The sequence below is a fragment of the Tursiops truncatus genome, chromosome 18, assembly GCF_011762595.2.
Source record: "Tursiops truncatus isolate mTurTru1 chromosome 18, mTurTru1.mat.Y, whole genome shotgun sequence".
In the NCBI taxonomy this organism is placed as follows: Eukaryota; Metazoa; Chordata; class Mammalia; order Artiodactyla; family Delphinidae; genus Tursiops; species Tursiops truncatus.
Genome location: NC_047051.1, coordinates 68,390,335 through 68,406,832, shown reverse-complemented (window position 1 = coordinate 68,406,832; position 16,498 = coordinate 68,390,335). Strand labels below are relative to the sequence as shown.

General features: G+C 39.9%; 1 protein-coding gene and 1 long non-coding RNA gene across 3 annotated transcripts in view; one reads left to right on the top strand and one right to left on the bottom strand.

Annotated features, from left to right (window-relative positions):
• Positions 1-16,498, bottom strand: part of LOC141277069 (uncharacterized) — a 78,609-nt gene that overhangs the window by 3,352 nt on the left and 58,759 nt on the right. The window contains exon 3 of one of the 2 annotated variants that reach the window (XR_012327765.1): positions 4,493-5,592. The exons of the other annotated variant lie outside the window; for it this stretch is intronic. This is a non-coding gene — a long non-coding RNA (uncharacterized lncRNA). Of the gene's footprint in view, positions 1-4,492; positions 5,593-16,498 lie in introns of those variants that run through there. 2 annotated transcript variants of the gene reach the window in all.
• Positions 1-16,498, top strand: part of NALCN (sodium leak channel, non-selective) — a 279,376-nt gene that overhangs the window by 229,717 nt on the left and 33,161 nt on the right. The window contains exons 20-27 of the mRNA XM_033843681.2: positions 2,647-2,738; positions 2,826-2,948; positions 4,930-4,986; positions 5,225-5,345; positions 5,441-5,572; positions 6,519-6,686; positions 8,976-9,080; positions 12,112-12,218. Coding sequence (XP_033699572.1) covers positions 2,647-2,738; positions 2,826-2,948; positions 4,930-4,986; positions 5,225-5,345; positions 5,441-5,572; positions 6,519-6,686; positions 8,976-9,080; positions 12,112-12,218 — 905 coding nt within the window. The remainder of the gene's footprint in view (positions 1-2,646; positions 2,739-2,825; positions 2,949-4,929; positions 4,987-5,224; positions 5,346-5,440; positions 5,573-6,518; positions 6,687-8,975; positions 9,081-12,111; positions 12,219-16,498) is intronic.

Sequence of the window (16,498 nt, the reverse complement as noted above, 5' to 3'; positions counted from 1 at the left end):
GTGTGTTTAAAAACACACAACAAAAGGCCCAATTTGAATAGTCTCCATTCCAGAGGCTTAATTCTTCTTTAAAGACTTTTTATTGTATTTTCTACATAGACATATAACGAAAATCCATACCTCGTCTTCTCCATAGCAAAAGGTCACGGGGTTCTGCTAATTTCATAAGAGATCTCTCCTAGTGTCTTTTCCTCCAGAATAGAAGCCATTTAAAATAGGGAGCTTTAGGGCTTCCCTGGTGGCGCAGTGGTTGGGAGTCTGCCTGCCGATGCCGGGGACACGGGTTCGTGCCCCGGTTCCGGGAGGATCCCACATGCCGTGGAGCAGCTGGGCCCGTGAGCCATGGCCGCTGAGCCTGCGCGTCCGGAGCCTGTGCTCTGCGGCGGGAGAGGCCACAACAGTGAGGCCCGCGTACCGCAAAAAACCAAACAAACAAAAAATAAAATAGGGAGCTTTATCTTTGTCACTTATTCCAAATGATAGAAGATACAGATCATTACATCCAAGGAATGCTTTTCTGTAAAATCAATCCAGTTAGCTGAACAATGGTTCTCCATCTTCTACGGCAGCGGTCCCCAACCTTTTTGGCACCAGGGATGGGTTTCATGGAAGACAGTTTTTCCACAGACGGGGGTGGTGGTGTGGGGTGTGGTGGGGGATGCTTCAGGCAGTGATGCAGGCGATGGGGAGGGATGGGGAGCCAAGTGGAGCGATGGGGAGGGATGGGGAGCCAAGGGGAGGGATGGGGAGCCAAGAGGAGGGATGGGGAGCCATGGGGAGGGATGGGGAGCCAAGGGGAGAGATGGGGAGCCAAGGGGAGGGATGGGGAGCCAAGGGGAGGGATGGGGAGGGATGGGGAGCCAAGGGGAGGGATGGGGAGCCAAGGGGAGGGATGGGGAGCGATGGGGAGGGATGGGGAACCAAGGGGAGGGATGGGGAGCCAAGAGGAGGGATGGGGAGCCAAGGGGAGGGATGGGGAGCGATGGGGAGGGATGGGGAGCCAAGGGGAGGGATGGGGAGCGATGGGGAGGGATGGGGAGCCAAGGGGAGAGATGGGGAGCCAAGGGGAGGGATGGGGAGCCAAGGGGAGGGATGGGGAGGGATGGGGAGCCAAGGGGAGGGATGGGGAGCGATGGGGAGGGATGGGGAGCCAAGAGGAGGGATGGGGAGCCAAGGGGAGGGATGGGGAGCGATGGGGAGGGATGGGGAGCCAAGGGGAGGGATGGGGAGCGATGGGGAGGGATGGGGAGCCAAGGGGAGAGATGGGGAGCCAAGGGGAGGGATGGGGAGCCAAGGGGAGGGATGGGGAGCGATGGGGAGGGATGGGGAACCAAGGGGAGGGATGGGGAGCCAAGGGGAGGGATGGGGAGCCAAGGGGAGGGATGGGGAGGGATGGGGAGCCAAGGGGAGGGATGGGGAGCGATGGGGAGGGATGGGGAGCGATGGGGAGGGATGGGGAGCCAAGGGGAGGGATGGGGAGCCAAGGGGAGGGATGGGGAGCCATGGGGAGGGATGGGGAGCCAAGGGGAGGGATGGGGAGGGATGGGGAGCCAAGGGGAGTGATGGGGAGGGATGGGGAGCCATGGGGAGGGATGGGGAGACAAGGGGAGGGATGGGGAGACAAGGGGAGGGATGGGGAGGGATGGGGAGCCAAGGGGAGGGATGGGGAGCCAAGGGGAGGGATGGGGAGCCATGGGGAGCGGCAGATGAAGCTTCGCTCGCTTGCCCGTCGCTCACCTCCTGCTGTGCAACCTGGTTCCTAACAGGCCCCGGACCGGTACCAGTTCTGTGGCCTGGGGGCTGGGGACTCCTGTTCTATGGAGTAAAAACCAGAGTCAAGATCCTAATGATCCACCTTCCGCTATCCTGCTGGCCTCAGCTCTTCCTATTCTCTGTCCTGTCCTCCACCCACCCTGCGTCCTGGGTGTTCAACCTATGAACACACAGACCCACCCCTCCCCAGAAGCACACATTTCTCCAAATGTCCAGTGACCTGCATCCTCCTAGTCTTTGCTCAAAGAACAGCTCCTTAATGAGACCTGCTATGACTTCGTGCTCTCTGTCCTGTGTCCCAGGGGTCCGCAACACCCGTCCTCAGCCTGTCGCACAGCAAGAGGTGAGCGGGGGGCTAGCGAGCAAAGCTTCATCTGCCGCTCCCCATGGCTCCCCATCTCTCCCCATCGCTTGCATAACTGCCTGAAGCATCCCCTGGGTCTGTGGAAAAATTGTCTTCCACAAAACCGGTCCCTGGTGCCAAAAAGTGTGAGGACCGCTGCTCTATCCCCCTCTGTTTTTAACCAGAGCACTAAACCTCTTCTAACCTTCTTATTTATTTTGATTTCATTTTTAATCTGTCTCCCCTGATGAGAACATTAGCCACACAAGAGCAGGGATTTTGTCACTTTTTCCCCTTTTGCCGTATCCACAGCACTACAACAGTGCATAGCACATGATAGGTTCTCAATAAATGTTTTCACTGGAAAAAAAAATACACTTTTGAGGAAAAAAAAATATCCTTGCTAAGATGACTGTGGCCATTCAAATATTTAGAAAGTATTTATTTTCTTTTTTTTTAATGGTCATCTTGGAGGAGGACTGTCAGAAAAATCTCCCACGTTGATGTGTCCCCTTTCATTTTACTTCTAGCATTCCAATACAGTGAGATATAGAAATGCACAAAGAGAAGACAGTGAAATAAAGATGATCCAGGAGAAAAAGGAGCAAGCAGAAATGAAAAGGTACGGGCAGGGCGGTGTTTTGAGGCTCTCGTTTGGGGAAGGCAGACGTGCCCTTAGCCTAACTCTCGCACGATTTTCCTGGTCCAGGAAAGTGCAGGAAGAGGAGCTGAGGGAGAACCACCCGTACTTCGATAAGCCCCTGTTCATCGTGGGTCGGGAGCACAGGTTCAGAAACTTCTGCCGAGTGGTGGTCCGAGCTCGATTCAACGCGTAAGTGACTCCACTGCAGCCAGGGGTTTGGCCCTGAGTCGTGCAAACAGCAGGGGGAGTTGTCATACGAGGAAGAAGGATCGTGTCATCCTGATGGGGTCACCAATAAACCGTGGGCTAAATGACCATGCTGCTTCTCGTGGCTGAGCCGCCGACCAGGGGGGAAACAAACAAAGGTTGCAAGTAGGTAACATTTATAGAAAACACACGTTTATGAAGTACTTCACAGCCATTCTTATTTGTTCAGTTCCACAGGCGCCCAAGATGTTGATAGCAGAGTTGTTAACTCCATATTTTATTTTGGAGACAGTTAACCAAGGGGAGATGGAATGACAGAGCTGAGGTCACTGCCCACATCTTCTTTTAGACTCGCTGTTTCTTTGTGGTCAAAATACCATAATTCTAGAAATCAAGTCAACTAGTGCTTCTATTACCAACTCTTATGAGAAGAAAACCCACTGGCCAGTGTCCCTGTCCCTCCCCACGTGGAAGAAATGTGCGAGAGGGTGTCAGGGTGACCAGCCCAGGGGATGCTGCATTTGGGACAAGCCAAGCCACGTTTAGCAGGCAGCCAGTGGAGGAGGTGGGATTCTTGTCATGCACAACTCTGAGTAAATGCCCAGAAGACGTTACGAGTCTGGAGAAAGTGTGAGAACGTTCCATTCGGTAGCTGTACCTTCCCTGACACCATCATTAGTAGCACATGTATGAGCATTACTGTATGTTATGGGCTGAATTGTGCCCCCCTCGTCCAGAGAAATTCAGATGTTGAAGCCCTAATCCCAGCCCCTTAGAATGTGACCTTACTTGGAGATAAGGACTTTAAAGAGGTAATTAAATTAAAATGAGGTCATTCAGGTGCACCCTAATCCTATATGACTGGTGTCCTTGTAAGATGAGGAAACTTGGACACAGACTGCTATAAGGAGGGACAACGTGAAGACGGCCGTCTACAAACCAAGGAGAGAGGCCTGGAGCAGATCCTTCCCACAGCCTCGGGAGGTGCCAACCCTACTGCCACCTTCAACTCAGACGTCCACCTCCAGAACTGGGAGAAAATAAGTTTCTGTTATTTAAGCCCCTCAGCCTGCAGTCCTTTGTTACAGCAGCCCTAGGAAACTAATACATTCTCCTAACCCCTCAGGGCTGGAGGAGACCTCAGGAGCCATTTGGGGTCATTTGTGTTCCCTCTTCTCCAACAGAGGAGGGCATTTAGGTCAGCCGAGGGTAAGGGCTTTGCTCAAGGATGCCAGCTAGGGCCCTCTCTGACTGCCAGTCTACTGTTCTTTCTGCTATTCTAGAAAGACCTTCGCAGTTTAAAGCACCTGAGTGATAATGATTTAAAACCCTGAGTTTTCACAAAGCATCAATAGGAAGAAGCTGGCAGTGTAGAGTTGATTTGATCAGTTCCCAGATTGGGTTTTTCATCTGAAATTATCCCATTGGCTGTCTCCATGTTTACATCTAATTGTTAATTCTTGAAGACTGGTCATGGGCTTCCTGAAAGTAAAAGTTATAAATCCCCACCCCAAGAAATTCTATATAAATTACTCCACACGATCACAATTAAATACAGAGCAAAGAATTCTATTTAATTTATGGATATTTAATTAAATAATTATGAGGAAAAGCGCCAAACTGCTAAGGCAAAGACTTTGAATGTTTTTAAATGGAAGTCAAAATTTAATTTTGTAATATCTTTGTCAGAAATTGTTGAATGGCGTCATGAATTCTAAAATCAGGCATTTTGAAAAATGTAAACTTTGCTTTCCTAAGCATCAATTGCAAACTCTTCTGATTTTTCTTCGATCTAATGTTCTCTGCCTTCCAAAGTCACATACAGTTAACATATATCATAACAGACATTTTGTAGAGAATGTGAGAGAAATTTTAGGTAGATGAGATGTTTATACGTACTATGCTGCCGAGTTATAACACGCATACTGTGTCACAGAGTTTATATGTTTGTTCTCTCTTACAGATCTAAAACAGATCCTGTCACAGGAGCTGTGAAAAATACAAAGTACCATCAACTTTAGTAAGCATTACAAACTCTGTTTCCATGCACATTTGAATTTTCCATGTACTATTTTATGCCGCATAAAAATATAAAAATTCCCTTTATTTTCTTGTTATATTGTGCTGTGAAATAGACGATTGGCGATTCATTTAAACAATGCCAGTCACGTTTATAGAATCACAGATGCATCGTCTCTGACTTTCAGCAACCTTTCCTAGAGTGTTTGCGTTTCTCAGTTTTGTCTGGTCTTTGGCAGTGATTTGCTGGGATTGGTGACTTACCTGGACTGGGTCATGATTATCGTAACCATTTGCTCCTGCATTTCCATGATGTTCGAATCCCCCTTCCGGAGAGTCATGCACGCACCCACTTTGCAGGTACTCTGCCGAATCTCAACTCACAGCTAAGCGGAGAAACGCTGACCTGCAATTTTTGCATTCATTGTGACCAACCTGCCTTCTGCCTATTTCAGATCGCCGAGTATGTGTTTGTGATATTCATGAGCATTGAGCTGAATCTGAAGATTATGGCAGATGGCTTATTTTTCACTCCAACTGCTGTCATCAGGGACTTCGGTGGAGTCATGGACATATTTATATATCTTGTAAGTCTTCGGTTATTTTCCTGAATATAAAATATAATGGTTTTGTAAAATCTCCTGCATTTCTTGGTACAAGAGTGAGATACGTGAGTCACAGAGGTTTAGGTGCCATTAACTGAGTTCCTAAGTAGAGCAGTAGTTTAGTATAGGCAAGTAAAGGGCATACATGTAAAATCTAAATAAAAAGCATTAAAAATATTCGTGGATATGGTTCAAATACATCAACCACATTCCTGTATGCATAAGACATACATTAATGAGGTCTAAGGTAGCAAATCTAGTTTGCACACCACAATTCTTGTGGCACCTATACTAAAAACAAACAAAACAAAACAAAAAAACTATATAAGTGATCAATGAGCCGCTTATCACTGAAAGCAAACTAGAGAGTATGCCAATTCCAACACACAAAATACCAGGCCAGAGAAGGCAACCATTCAACTATCTATTTAAACTAAACGGGGAAACCATAGGAAGGGACTCAAAGAAATTTCTTTCTATATGTCCAAGAAGGCATAAAATCAGTGTCTTTTCCAACACAACAAGGAGAATTGTGACCATTAACATGTAGCATGTTTAGATCATTAACAAAATAGCGAGTATTCAGTCCAGTGTGAGGTTTAGTATCCTTGATCTCAATCCTGCTGACTTCTGCGGCGCCTCCAGTATATATGTTAAAAGAAGGGGCAGGAGGCACTGGAGTACCCACACCCACGGTATGGGCACCCCCATTTCACACCCCCTGCAAACACCTGATGACTTCCTTTGGGGCTGCTCACAGGTCTGGATCACGTCCATAGAGATGAGTTGCATGTACACCCAGTGAATGCTTGCCCCACATAACACGTGGAGTCTCTGCTAAAGGAAACTTGTGTCCAGCTGGCTCACAGAAAATGTAGATAGTAGAGGATAAATTGCATAAATTCTAGAGATTATTTTTTCCCTCTAGGTGAGCTTGATATTTCTTTGTTGGATGCCTCAAAACGTGCCTGCGGAGTCGGGAGCTCAGCTCTTACTTGTTCTCCGCTGCCTGCGACCTCTGCGGATATTCAAGCTGGTGCCTCAGATGAGGAAAGTCGTTCGGGAACTTTTCAGCGGCTTCAAGGAAATTTTTCTGGTACGTTACAGTCACCCTTTACTCCTGGTTCACGGAGTACAGCTCTTAGTGTAGCAAATGAGGGGATAAAGTGAGTCTCGCTTGTCAAGGTTAAGTGTACCATTTTGTTTATTGCCAGAAGATTGTAAAGGTACTAGCAAAACACAACACAGATTCAAAGACTTCACCCATGGATGCTTCTGGCTTATTGGTATATTTAATTCAACAAATATTTTTAGTAAATTAAAGGGAAGCATTCTGGAAAGTACAGTGGAAGGAGAATCCAAAGAGAGAGAATTTTCTGACACTTCCATTCCTAACTCTTGACCCTAATTTATACTCTGGGTTTTAGTTGCCCCATCTGGAAATTAAGAAGAAGTTTCAACACCATCGAATTCACAAACAATATTAGGAATTAACCCATTTAGGCTTGTAATCTCATTTTCTATGTTCCCAAATTCATATAGAACAAAATTTGGCTTTGATCTTCGGAGTGTTAACATAAAACAACTCTTCAAAACTGTAACATACAGGTATACCCTACCTCAAAATACAGTAATGAACATTTAGAAATATGATTGAGGAGAAAATATACTTTTTAGTTGGGCAAATATTGATTTAGGGTCTTCTAAGAGCAGGGCTGCAGATAAAACAATGAGTAAGAGGCTCTTTGCTCACAGTCTGTTAAAGAAGAATCTTTGCCTTATAACAAAGGAGTGATCACAGGATTCTTTTTATTATTAATGAGTTCTGCTTGTGCATGGAAAACATGAATTAACTTACTAAGCTAGTTTTATATCTTGCTGTCTAGAAACACACCTATAGTGAAAAGACAGCTATAGTTGCAGTTGATTCTAAGGTGTTTTAAAGACAGGCTGTTATGTTACTATAGGCATATAGCTGCTAATACTTTTTAAAATTTTTATTTTATTGAAGTATAGTTGATTTACAATGTTGTGTTAGTATCCTGCTAATACTTTGTTAAAGCTCTGTTTAAAATTCCATATTTTGGGGACTTCCCGGGTGGCACAGTGGTTAAGAATCCGCCTGCCAACACAGGGGACACGGGTTCGAGCCCTGGTCCAGGAAGATCCCACATGCTGCAGAGCAACTAAGCCCGGGCGCTACAACTACTGAGCCTGCGCTCCAGAGCCCGCGAGCCACAACTACTGAGCCCGTGTGCCACAACTAATGAAGCCCACGTGCCTAGAGCCCATGCTCCGCAACAAGAGAAGCCACCGCAATGAGAAGCCTGCACACCACAATGAAGAGTAGCCCCTGCTCGCCGCAACTAGAGAAAGCCCATGCACAGCAGCAAAGACCCAATGCAGCCAAAAATAAATAAATTTATAAAATTCCATATTTTTTTTGCACTGAAGCCATAACACTGTGGCTTTTCCCACAGGTGGAATTGAGGGAAAACAGAATAGCACCTGACAATGAATGTGTATGCATCTTTGAGCCCTGATAGAATTCAGAAGATGATTTATTTGAGCCTTGCTTCAGAGGATGTTTCTATGTAATTTTAGTATCTTTAAGGGATATGTTTAGATTATTCAACCAGTAGAGATCAATCGTTTGTTCAGTATTTTGGCCACTTTTCTCTGCTGAGACCAAAACAGTCATCCAGCAGAGGGAGTACAAGGCAATTACCAGATTTGCTTCTCAAGACTCTGATCTCACACCCTCTGTGTGTGGCACTTTGATACGCCCTGAGCCCTCATGCTTGCAAGAAAGCAAAGCCACTCTCCCCCTTACGTAGGCTCTGCTAACAGACACATGAATCCATTTTGAGAAAATTTGGGAAAGAGAATTATTTCAACATTTTTCTTTTGTTCCGTTAAATAAAATAAAGCAAAGTGTTGATTTCAAAATCAGAAAAGTCCAAGTCATGTCAAAAACACCTTAGCCCGGGCTTCCCTGGTGGCGCAGTGGTGGAGAGTCTGCCTGCCGATGCAGGGGACATGGGTTCGTGCCCCGGTCCGGGAGGATCCCACATGTCGTGGAGCGGCTGCCTGCGCGTCCGGAGCCTGTGCTCCGCAACAGGAGAGGCCACAACAGTGAGAGGCCCGCGTACCGCAAAAAAAAAAAAAAAAAAAATCAAAACCTGTTGTTAATTTCCTTCTTTTAACATTCCAGCTAGACTAACTGAATGACCTGCGGGGGAGAAGTTAAAAGGTAGTAGCATCCAAAGACTGTGAATTTCATACGATGTTATCTTAAAAGTCCTGTTCATAATCACTGCTCAAACCAAACCTACTGTTTATAATTTTTTACCAAGAGGTTTGCTGTCTCACCCATTTCTTTCAGGTCTCCATTCTTTTGCTGACATTAATGCTTGTTTTTGCAAGCTTTGGAGTTCAGCTCTTTGCTGGAAAACTGGCCAAGTGCAATGATCCCAACATTATTAGAAGGGTAAGATATTCTTTCTGTCTTTTGGGATGAAAATCAAGAACATTTACCATCTCTGGGTAGCCATGTGCTGAGGCTGCTTTGAGAACAGAACTCTAAGAATACTCTTCCCATGGACTCCCTCTGCTTAAAGCAGGCAGTGTGTCTCTTCTGGCTGGTAAAGGTTTATAAGATTAAAACACATCTCAGACAGTCCTGTTCCTCCCTCCTATTCCAAGGTCAAGCCACTGTTGACATCTTCCATATAGTCACCCAAGATTCCATGTGCAGATTTTCCCTTTAGGTCTTCCCTAACGTAATCCTGCCTCTGCTGTGACCTGAGACTCATATCAGCAAACAGCTCCCCCAAAATACAAAGGGCAGAGTTTGACTTCCACACCCCTTCGTATGACTTATCCACTCCACATTCCTGTTAGGAAGTCAGGGCCTTGCATTAGCTCTTAGCTGCCCAGAATCTCCCCCATGAAGACAACTAAGATTCAAGCTTGAACCAAGCTTGAATACTTTAGATTCTACTTTTTTTTTTTTTTTTTTTTTGGCCGCACTGCATGGCTTGTGGGATCTTAGTTCCCAGACCGGGGATTGAACCCAGGCCCCGGAAGTGAAAGTGCCAAGTCCTAACCACTGGACCGCCAGGGAAGTCCCTCTACTCTTTTCTTTCTCTTTCTTTGGCCGGTGTTATAAGAGGAGGCTAGCTTCTGGAACAGCCCCAATATGTCAGTAGCTGAATGTAATGAAATGAATATTTTTATTGCATGTTGAATAATTCAGGCAGCTCTCCTCCAAATGACCACCCAGTGGCTCATGCCTCCTCTGTCCTGTGTCCCTAGCCTTTGCTGTCTTCAGAGTCTTCTCTGTTTAGCTGGCAGTTAGGAACAGAAAACCATCTCTCTCTCAGAGGACTACAGGCAGAGCCTAGAAGCAACACATCTGTCTTCATCCCACATTCCACTGGCAAGAGCGTGGCCTCACCAGACTGATGTGAGACCGTGATGTGTAGTTTCGTGGTTTATTTTGTAGAAAAGGGGGCGGGGTTTGTTTAATAATTAGCCAATCTCTGCTGCATCGCCCACTGTCCCATTCTCTTAGAATCCTGCCCGATGTTACAAGTAGGTTAATGGAGTGAACCCAGTTCTGCTGATGTATAAACTAGCAAGAGTATTTCCTCTTCCACCCAGGTAAAATAATGCTTAAGTCTCATTAAAATGCATGTTTCCAAAAGGGCTACCAGAGCGGAACTAAAACACTTATTCCCATATTTCCAGCAAACATGGCTGTCTAATATAAATTTTATACTACTATGACATTTCTACATTTTGAGGCTTCTAATTATAAAGCTTAGTAGCTCTCGAATTTTTAGAAAATACAGGTAACATCTTTGTCCAGTCAAAATACATTATCAGTCATGTTAATAATGAGATTTTTCAGGAAGAGGCAGAGCAGAAGAGACAAACTTAGGATGGGCAGACCTTACGCTATTTCACAAGGTATCGCTCGGGTCGCTGCTTCCTTTAACTCCCCTTCCCAGAGGTTCCAGGAATTTTGATAAACCTGACAAGACATGCAGGGAACATGGTATAAAGGTCATGGTGTACCAAATGAGCTAAATGAAGGCAGTAATAATGAGCTGATGCATTAGTCCACAGGCTTATGTAAGGAAAGAAAGGTTATTTTAAGTCCACCCTGAACAGAGGCCAGAGAGATAATAACGTTTCAAGATGAAGCCTCGTAGGAGTAGTGGATGACTCGGGGGAGTAATAATGGCCTAAGAGCCTTGAGATTTTGCACTATCTGCTCATACCCAGCCCAAGCTAAAGCGTAATGACTTGTATAGGGGACGGAGGGCACACGGTGGACAGACAGACAGATACCATGAGGCATTTATTCTTTTCCACAGAACAATGAGGTCTGTGTGGGAAGCTCGTAAGGAAAGTCTAAGAAAACTTAGCCATCAAAAGAGCATCAGGAACAAGCAGAATAATTGCAAAACAAATTGGCATAGTGAGAAGTGGCCCGTGTCTTTGTATTTGGATGAATTCTTTTCTAGTCCTAACATAAGAGGCCAAAGCCAAGTGTGTCATGTGGATGAAGGGGATACTTCAGTTTACCTTTATAAAAGAAGAGACAAACCCAAGGAAAAGGGGAAACTAGATACCCCAGCATTTGGCACAGCTCACATTTAAAGGCCATGAAGCTCGAGTTGTTGGTGCCATGTCTCCAGGTGGAATCGTATAATAGGTGGTGTTGGATGGCTGGCTTTTTCACTTAGCATAATATCTTCAAGGTTCATCCATGTTGTAGCATGTGTCAGTACTTCATTATTTTTATGGCTGAATAATATTCCACAGTATGGATAGACCACATTTTGTGTATTTGTTGATTGATGGGCATTTGAATTGTTTCCACCTTTGAGCTATTGTAAATAATGCTATTTATAATAATAATGATATAAACATTCATGTACAAATTTCCATGTGAATATATGTTTCATTTCTCTTGGGTAGATACCTAGGAAAAGAATTGCTGTGTCCTGTGGTAACTCTTTAATTATTTAAGGACCTGCCACCCTATTTTCCAAAGTGGCTGCGCCATTTTCCATTCCCACCAGCAGTGTATGAGGATTCTAGTATGAGGATTAAGATTTGTGCACATCCTCGTCAGAGTTTGCTATTTGACTTCTTGATTAAAGCCTTCTTAGTGAGTGGGAAATGGTATCCCATTGTGGTTTTGACTTGCATTTCCCTGGTGACTAATGATTCTGAGCACCTTTTCACGTGCTCATTGGCTATTTGTATCTCTCCCTTGGAGGCATGTCAGTTCATATCCTTTGCCCACTCACTAACATTTTCAACATCAACTTTCACCTGCTTATCTCTGAAGTCTTTTTTACTATTTGCTGAGTAGCTATGCACATGTCTGCTGTTATATAAAAGACCTCTGTCATTCTATGTAAAAAATGTTTCTTATCGTTTATCTTTTCTGACTTCATTTTCTGACCAGGTTCTTTTCCTCCTCATTTTTTTCCCTGTTTTAGGAAGACTGTAATGGAATATTCAGAATTAATGTAAGTGTGTCCAAGAACTTAAATTTAAAATTAAGACCTGGAGAGAAAAAACCTGGATTTTGGGTGCCACGTGTTTGGTAAGCATATCAGAAAAATATCATGAAAAATGCTATATTTGTCAGTATAAGGGGCTTTTCCCCAGTTTTATTGAGAAATAGTTGCCATACATCACTGTATAAATTTAAGGCAAACAGCATGATGGTTCAATTTACATATATTGTAAAATGATTATCACAATAGGTTAACATCCATCACCTCATATAGATCTAGCTGAAAGAAAAGAAATTCTCCTCATGATGAGAACTCTTACTGTTCTCTTAACAGCTTTCCTGTGTATCACACAGCAGTGTTAACTATAGTCCCTACGTTGTACATTACAACCCTAGTATTTATTTGTCTTATAACTGGAAGTTTGTACCTTTGACCACCTTTCTCCACTTCCTCTCCTCCCCCCACCTCTGGTAAACACAAATCTGATCTCTTTTTGTATGAGTTTAGTCGGAGGGGTTTTGCTTTTGTTTTTGTTTTGTTTTGTTTTTTTAGATTACACAAGTGAGATTATACAGTATTCGTCTTTCTCTGTCTGACTTATTCACTTGCATAATGCGCCTTCATGGTCCATCCATGTTCTATATAAGTATATATAGTATAAGGTTTTAAAGCAGTATAATATGGCATGAAACTAAAAGTAGTTCTGCTAGAATTACTTAAAGTAATTTTAAGTAATGCAAGGCAAAGCACTGAATTACAATAGGATGCAAAAATAAAAGAAATAGGGCTTCCCTGGTGGCGCAGTGGTTGAGAGTCTGCCTGCCGATGCAGGGGACACGGGTTCGTGCCCTGGTCCGGGAAGATCCCACATGCCATGGAGCGGCTGGGCCCGTGAGCCATGGCCGCTGAGCCTGCGCGTCCGGAGCCTATGTTCCGCAACGGGAGAGGCCACAACAGTGAGAGGCCCACGTACCGCAAAAACAAAAACAAAATAAATAAATAAAAGAAATAAGATAAATAAGAGAGGAAGCGGTACACTGAGTCCCAGGGTTGCTTCTTGAAACTAATGAAATATCACTGCAGTATTTTTCTAATACTTTAAAGTACGTATCTGGACTCACATAGCTTTAAAAATTAGTGAGGCTTATAATAATATAAAATATAATTTATAATATATATTTAATATATATAATTATATATACTTATATATATTATATAACATATATTATATATAACATATATATGTTATATATAATATATATAATATGTGCTATATATAATATAGAACATAAATATATATTAATATATAATATATATTATATATTATTATATATTGTATATATTATGTATTATATATAATATATATTATAATATAATATATAATATATTGTATATTATATATTATATATTATATATATTATATAATAATATATAATGTATATTGATATATATTAATATAATATATGTATATTATAATATATGATTATATATAATTATATTGTAATATATTAATATATTATATTATATATAATAATATATAATATAATATATATTATATTATATATTATATATTATACATATATTTATATATATTAGTATTTATATATTGTATAAATATTACTATATAATATATAATATTAATATATAATATAAATATATATTAACATAATAATATATAATTTATTATATATAATATTAATATATATTATATATAATATTGTATATATTATATATAACATATTATATATAATATATATTATATATATTATACATATATTATACTATAATATATATTATATATTAATATATTATATATTAATATTTATACATAATATATAAATACTAATATATATAAATATATGTATAATATATATTATAATATACATATATTATATTAATATTATATATCAATACAATATATTATATAATATATATTATATATTATATAATATACAATATATTATATATAATATATTATAATATATTATATATAATACATAATATATACAATATCATATATATTATATATTATATATTATATATTAATATATATTTATATGTTCTATATTATATATAGAGCACATATTATATATAATATATAACATATATTATATATGTTATATAATATTGAATATATTATGTATTATATAATATATATTATATATAATATATATTATACATATATTTATATATATTAGTATTTATATATTATATGTTATATTATATATAAATATTAATATATAATAATATATAATATTAATATATAATATATATAATAGTATAATGTATGTATAATATATATTATAATGTATGTATAATATATATTATATATTATATTATATTATATATTATATATATGTTATATATTATATATACAATATTATATATAATATATATTATATAAATATTATATATAATAATATATTATATATTATTATATGTTAATATATATTAATATATAATATATATATTATATATTATATAGTAATATGAATGGACCTAGAGATTATCATACTAAGTGAAGTAAGTCAAAGACAAATATCATATATTGCTTATATGTGGAATCTAAAAAAAAATTGATACAAATGAGCTTACTTAAAAATCAGAAAAAGGCTCCCAGATATAGAAAACAAACTTATGGTTACCAAAGGGGAAAGGGGATGGGGGGGATAAATTAGGAGTATGGGATTAGCAGATACAAACTACTACATATAAAATAGATAAAAAATAAAATCCTACTGTATAGCACAGATAACTACATTCAATATCCTGTAATAAACCATAATGGAAAAGAATCTGAAAAAGAATTTATATATAATTTATATATATATATGAATTTATATATATAAATATAAATATATATATAAGTTTATATATGTATACATATATGTGTGTGTATATATATGTATATTATAGCTGAAGCATGTATATGTGTGTGTGTGTGTATATATATATATATATATATATATATACCTGAAACTAACACAACATTGTAAATTATACTTCAATAAAAATAAAAATTTTTTAGAATAAAAATTAGTGAGGCTTAAAAGAAAAAAGATTTTCTATCAATTTTAAATCAAATCTCAATTCAGCTTTTAAACCAATATTTAAAAAGTTTAACAATTTTAATCAAATTAAAACTAAACTCATACTGGCTTTATATCTTTAAGGAAGATCTGATGTCCTCATAACAGTTGTAGAGAAGCCTAAATCATAAAACTATTTCAATTTTAAAACCCATTTACATTGAAGGATTTTGTTGTTGAACTCCTGGAAGGGAATAATCAGTAACACAATTGATTTTATCTAACTGCCTCTTTAAAAAAATTTTTTTAAATAAGTTTTCAAAGCATTTTACATCAAAGCCAGAAGTATCTGGTACCTTCTTTCTCAACGATTTCCCTAATGACTATGAATGAAATCTCTCAATCTGCTTCACTGATGCACAGTGTTCCATCAACTTCATTTGTCCTTTTAAATCATTATCTGTTTTCTTTTTATTTCATTTTTACCTCTTAGAATAATGAGTGAACCACAGTAACTGCTCTGCTTTTGTCACAATTGATGTTCTCTTCTAAATGTCAAAACTCTTTAAAAGGAATAGCATTTCACCCAGTTGTACCCTTAGGACTCATTCTTACCTGCTTTGGCATTTCTCTAATATGAAATTCACTTTCATAAACAATTCAATACAATTTATATTGGTTTTCTTTTAATACCAAAGAACTGTGGAAAAAAGATTAATTTTGGATGTGAGGCTTGAGCATGGGTAGAGAAGTATATAACACATGGGAATATCTTTATCCCAGTGTTAACTAGAAAAGCAGTCTAATTTATATTACAATAAAAAATTAAAGAAGCATAAAATGTTTATTTTGTTGTGAGAGTAAAACTCATTATTATACTGTAAATACTTTACTTATATCAGGACATCAGGTTTTTTATTCCAGAATTTTTTGGGATTTTGTCTAAAGTCTCAAAGTTGAGGCCAAGGGGAGATTAAAGTATCTTGACATTCTAAAGAGGCCAACTAAACCAATCCCATCAGAACTTACTAAAACATCATCCATCACCCAGCTCCTGTAAAAGAAAGCACTGCATTCAAAGATAACATCATGGTAGTGAATGAAGTCAAGAGCAGAGAGAGCTGTGGCATCACGCCGCCTTCCCTGTGGGGAAAGGTGGACGGCGCTTCTCCTGCTCCTACGAGGACCCCTGGAAGGACCAGTTGATATCAGAGTTTGACAAGGCAAGAAGAGAGGCTCTTGTGGGCAAGCTGCTCATCACCATCTGGGAAGACGGGGTGATCTGCTGCTTCTGGAGGGCCACGTCATATCTGCCAAGGGCCACCTGACCTGAGCCT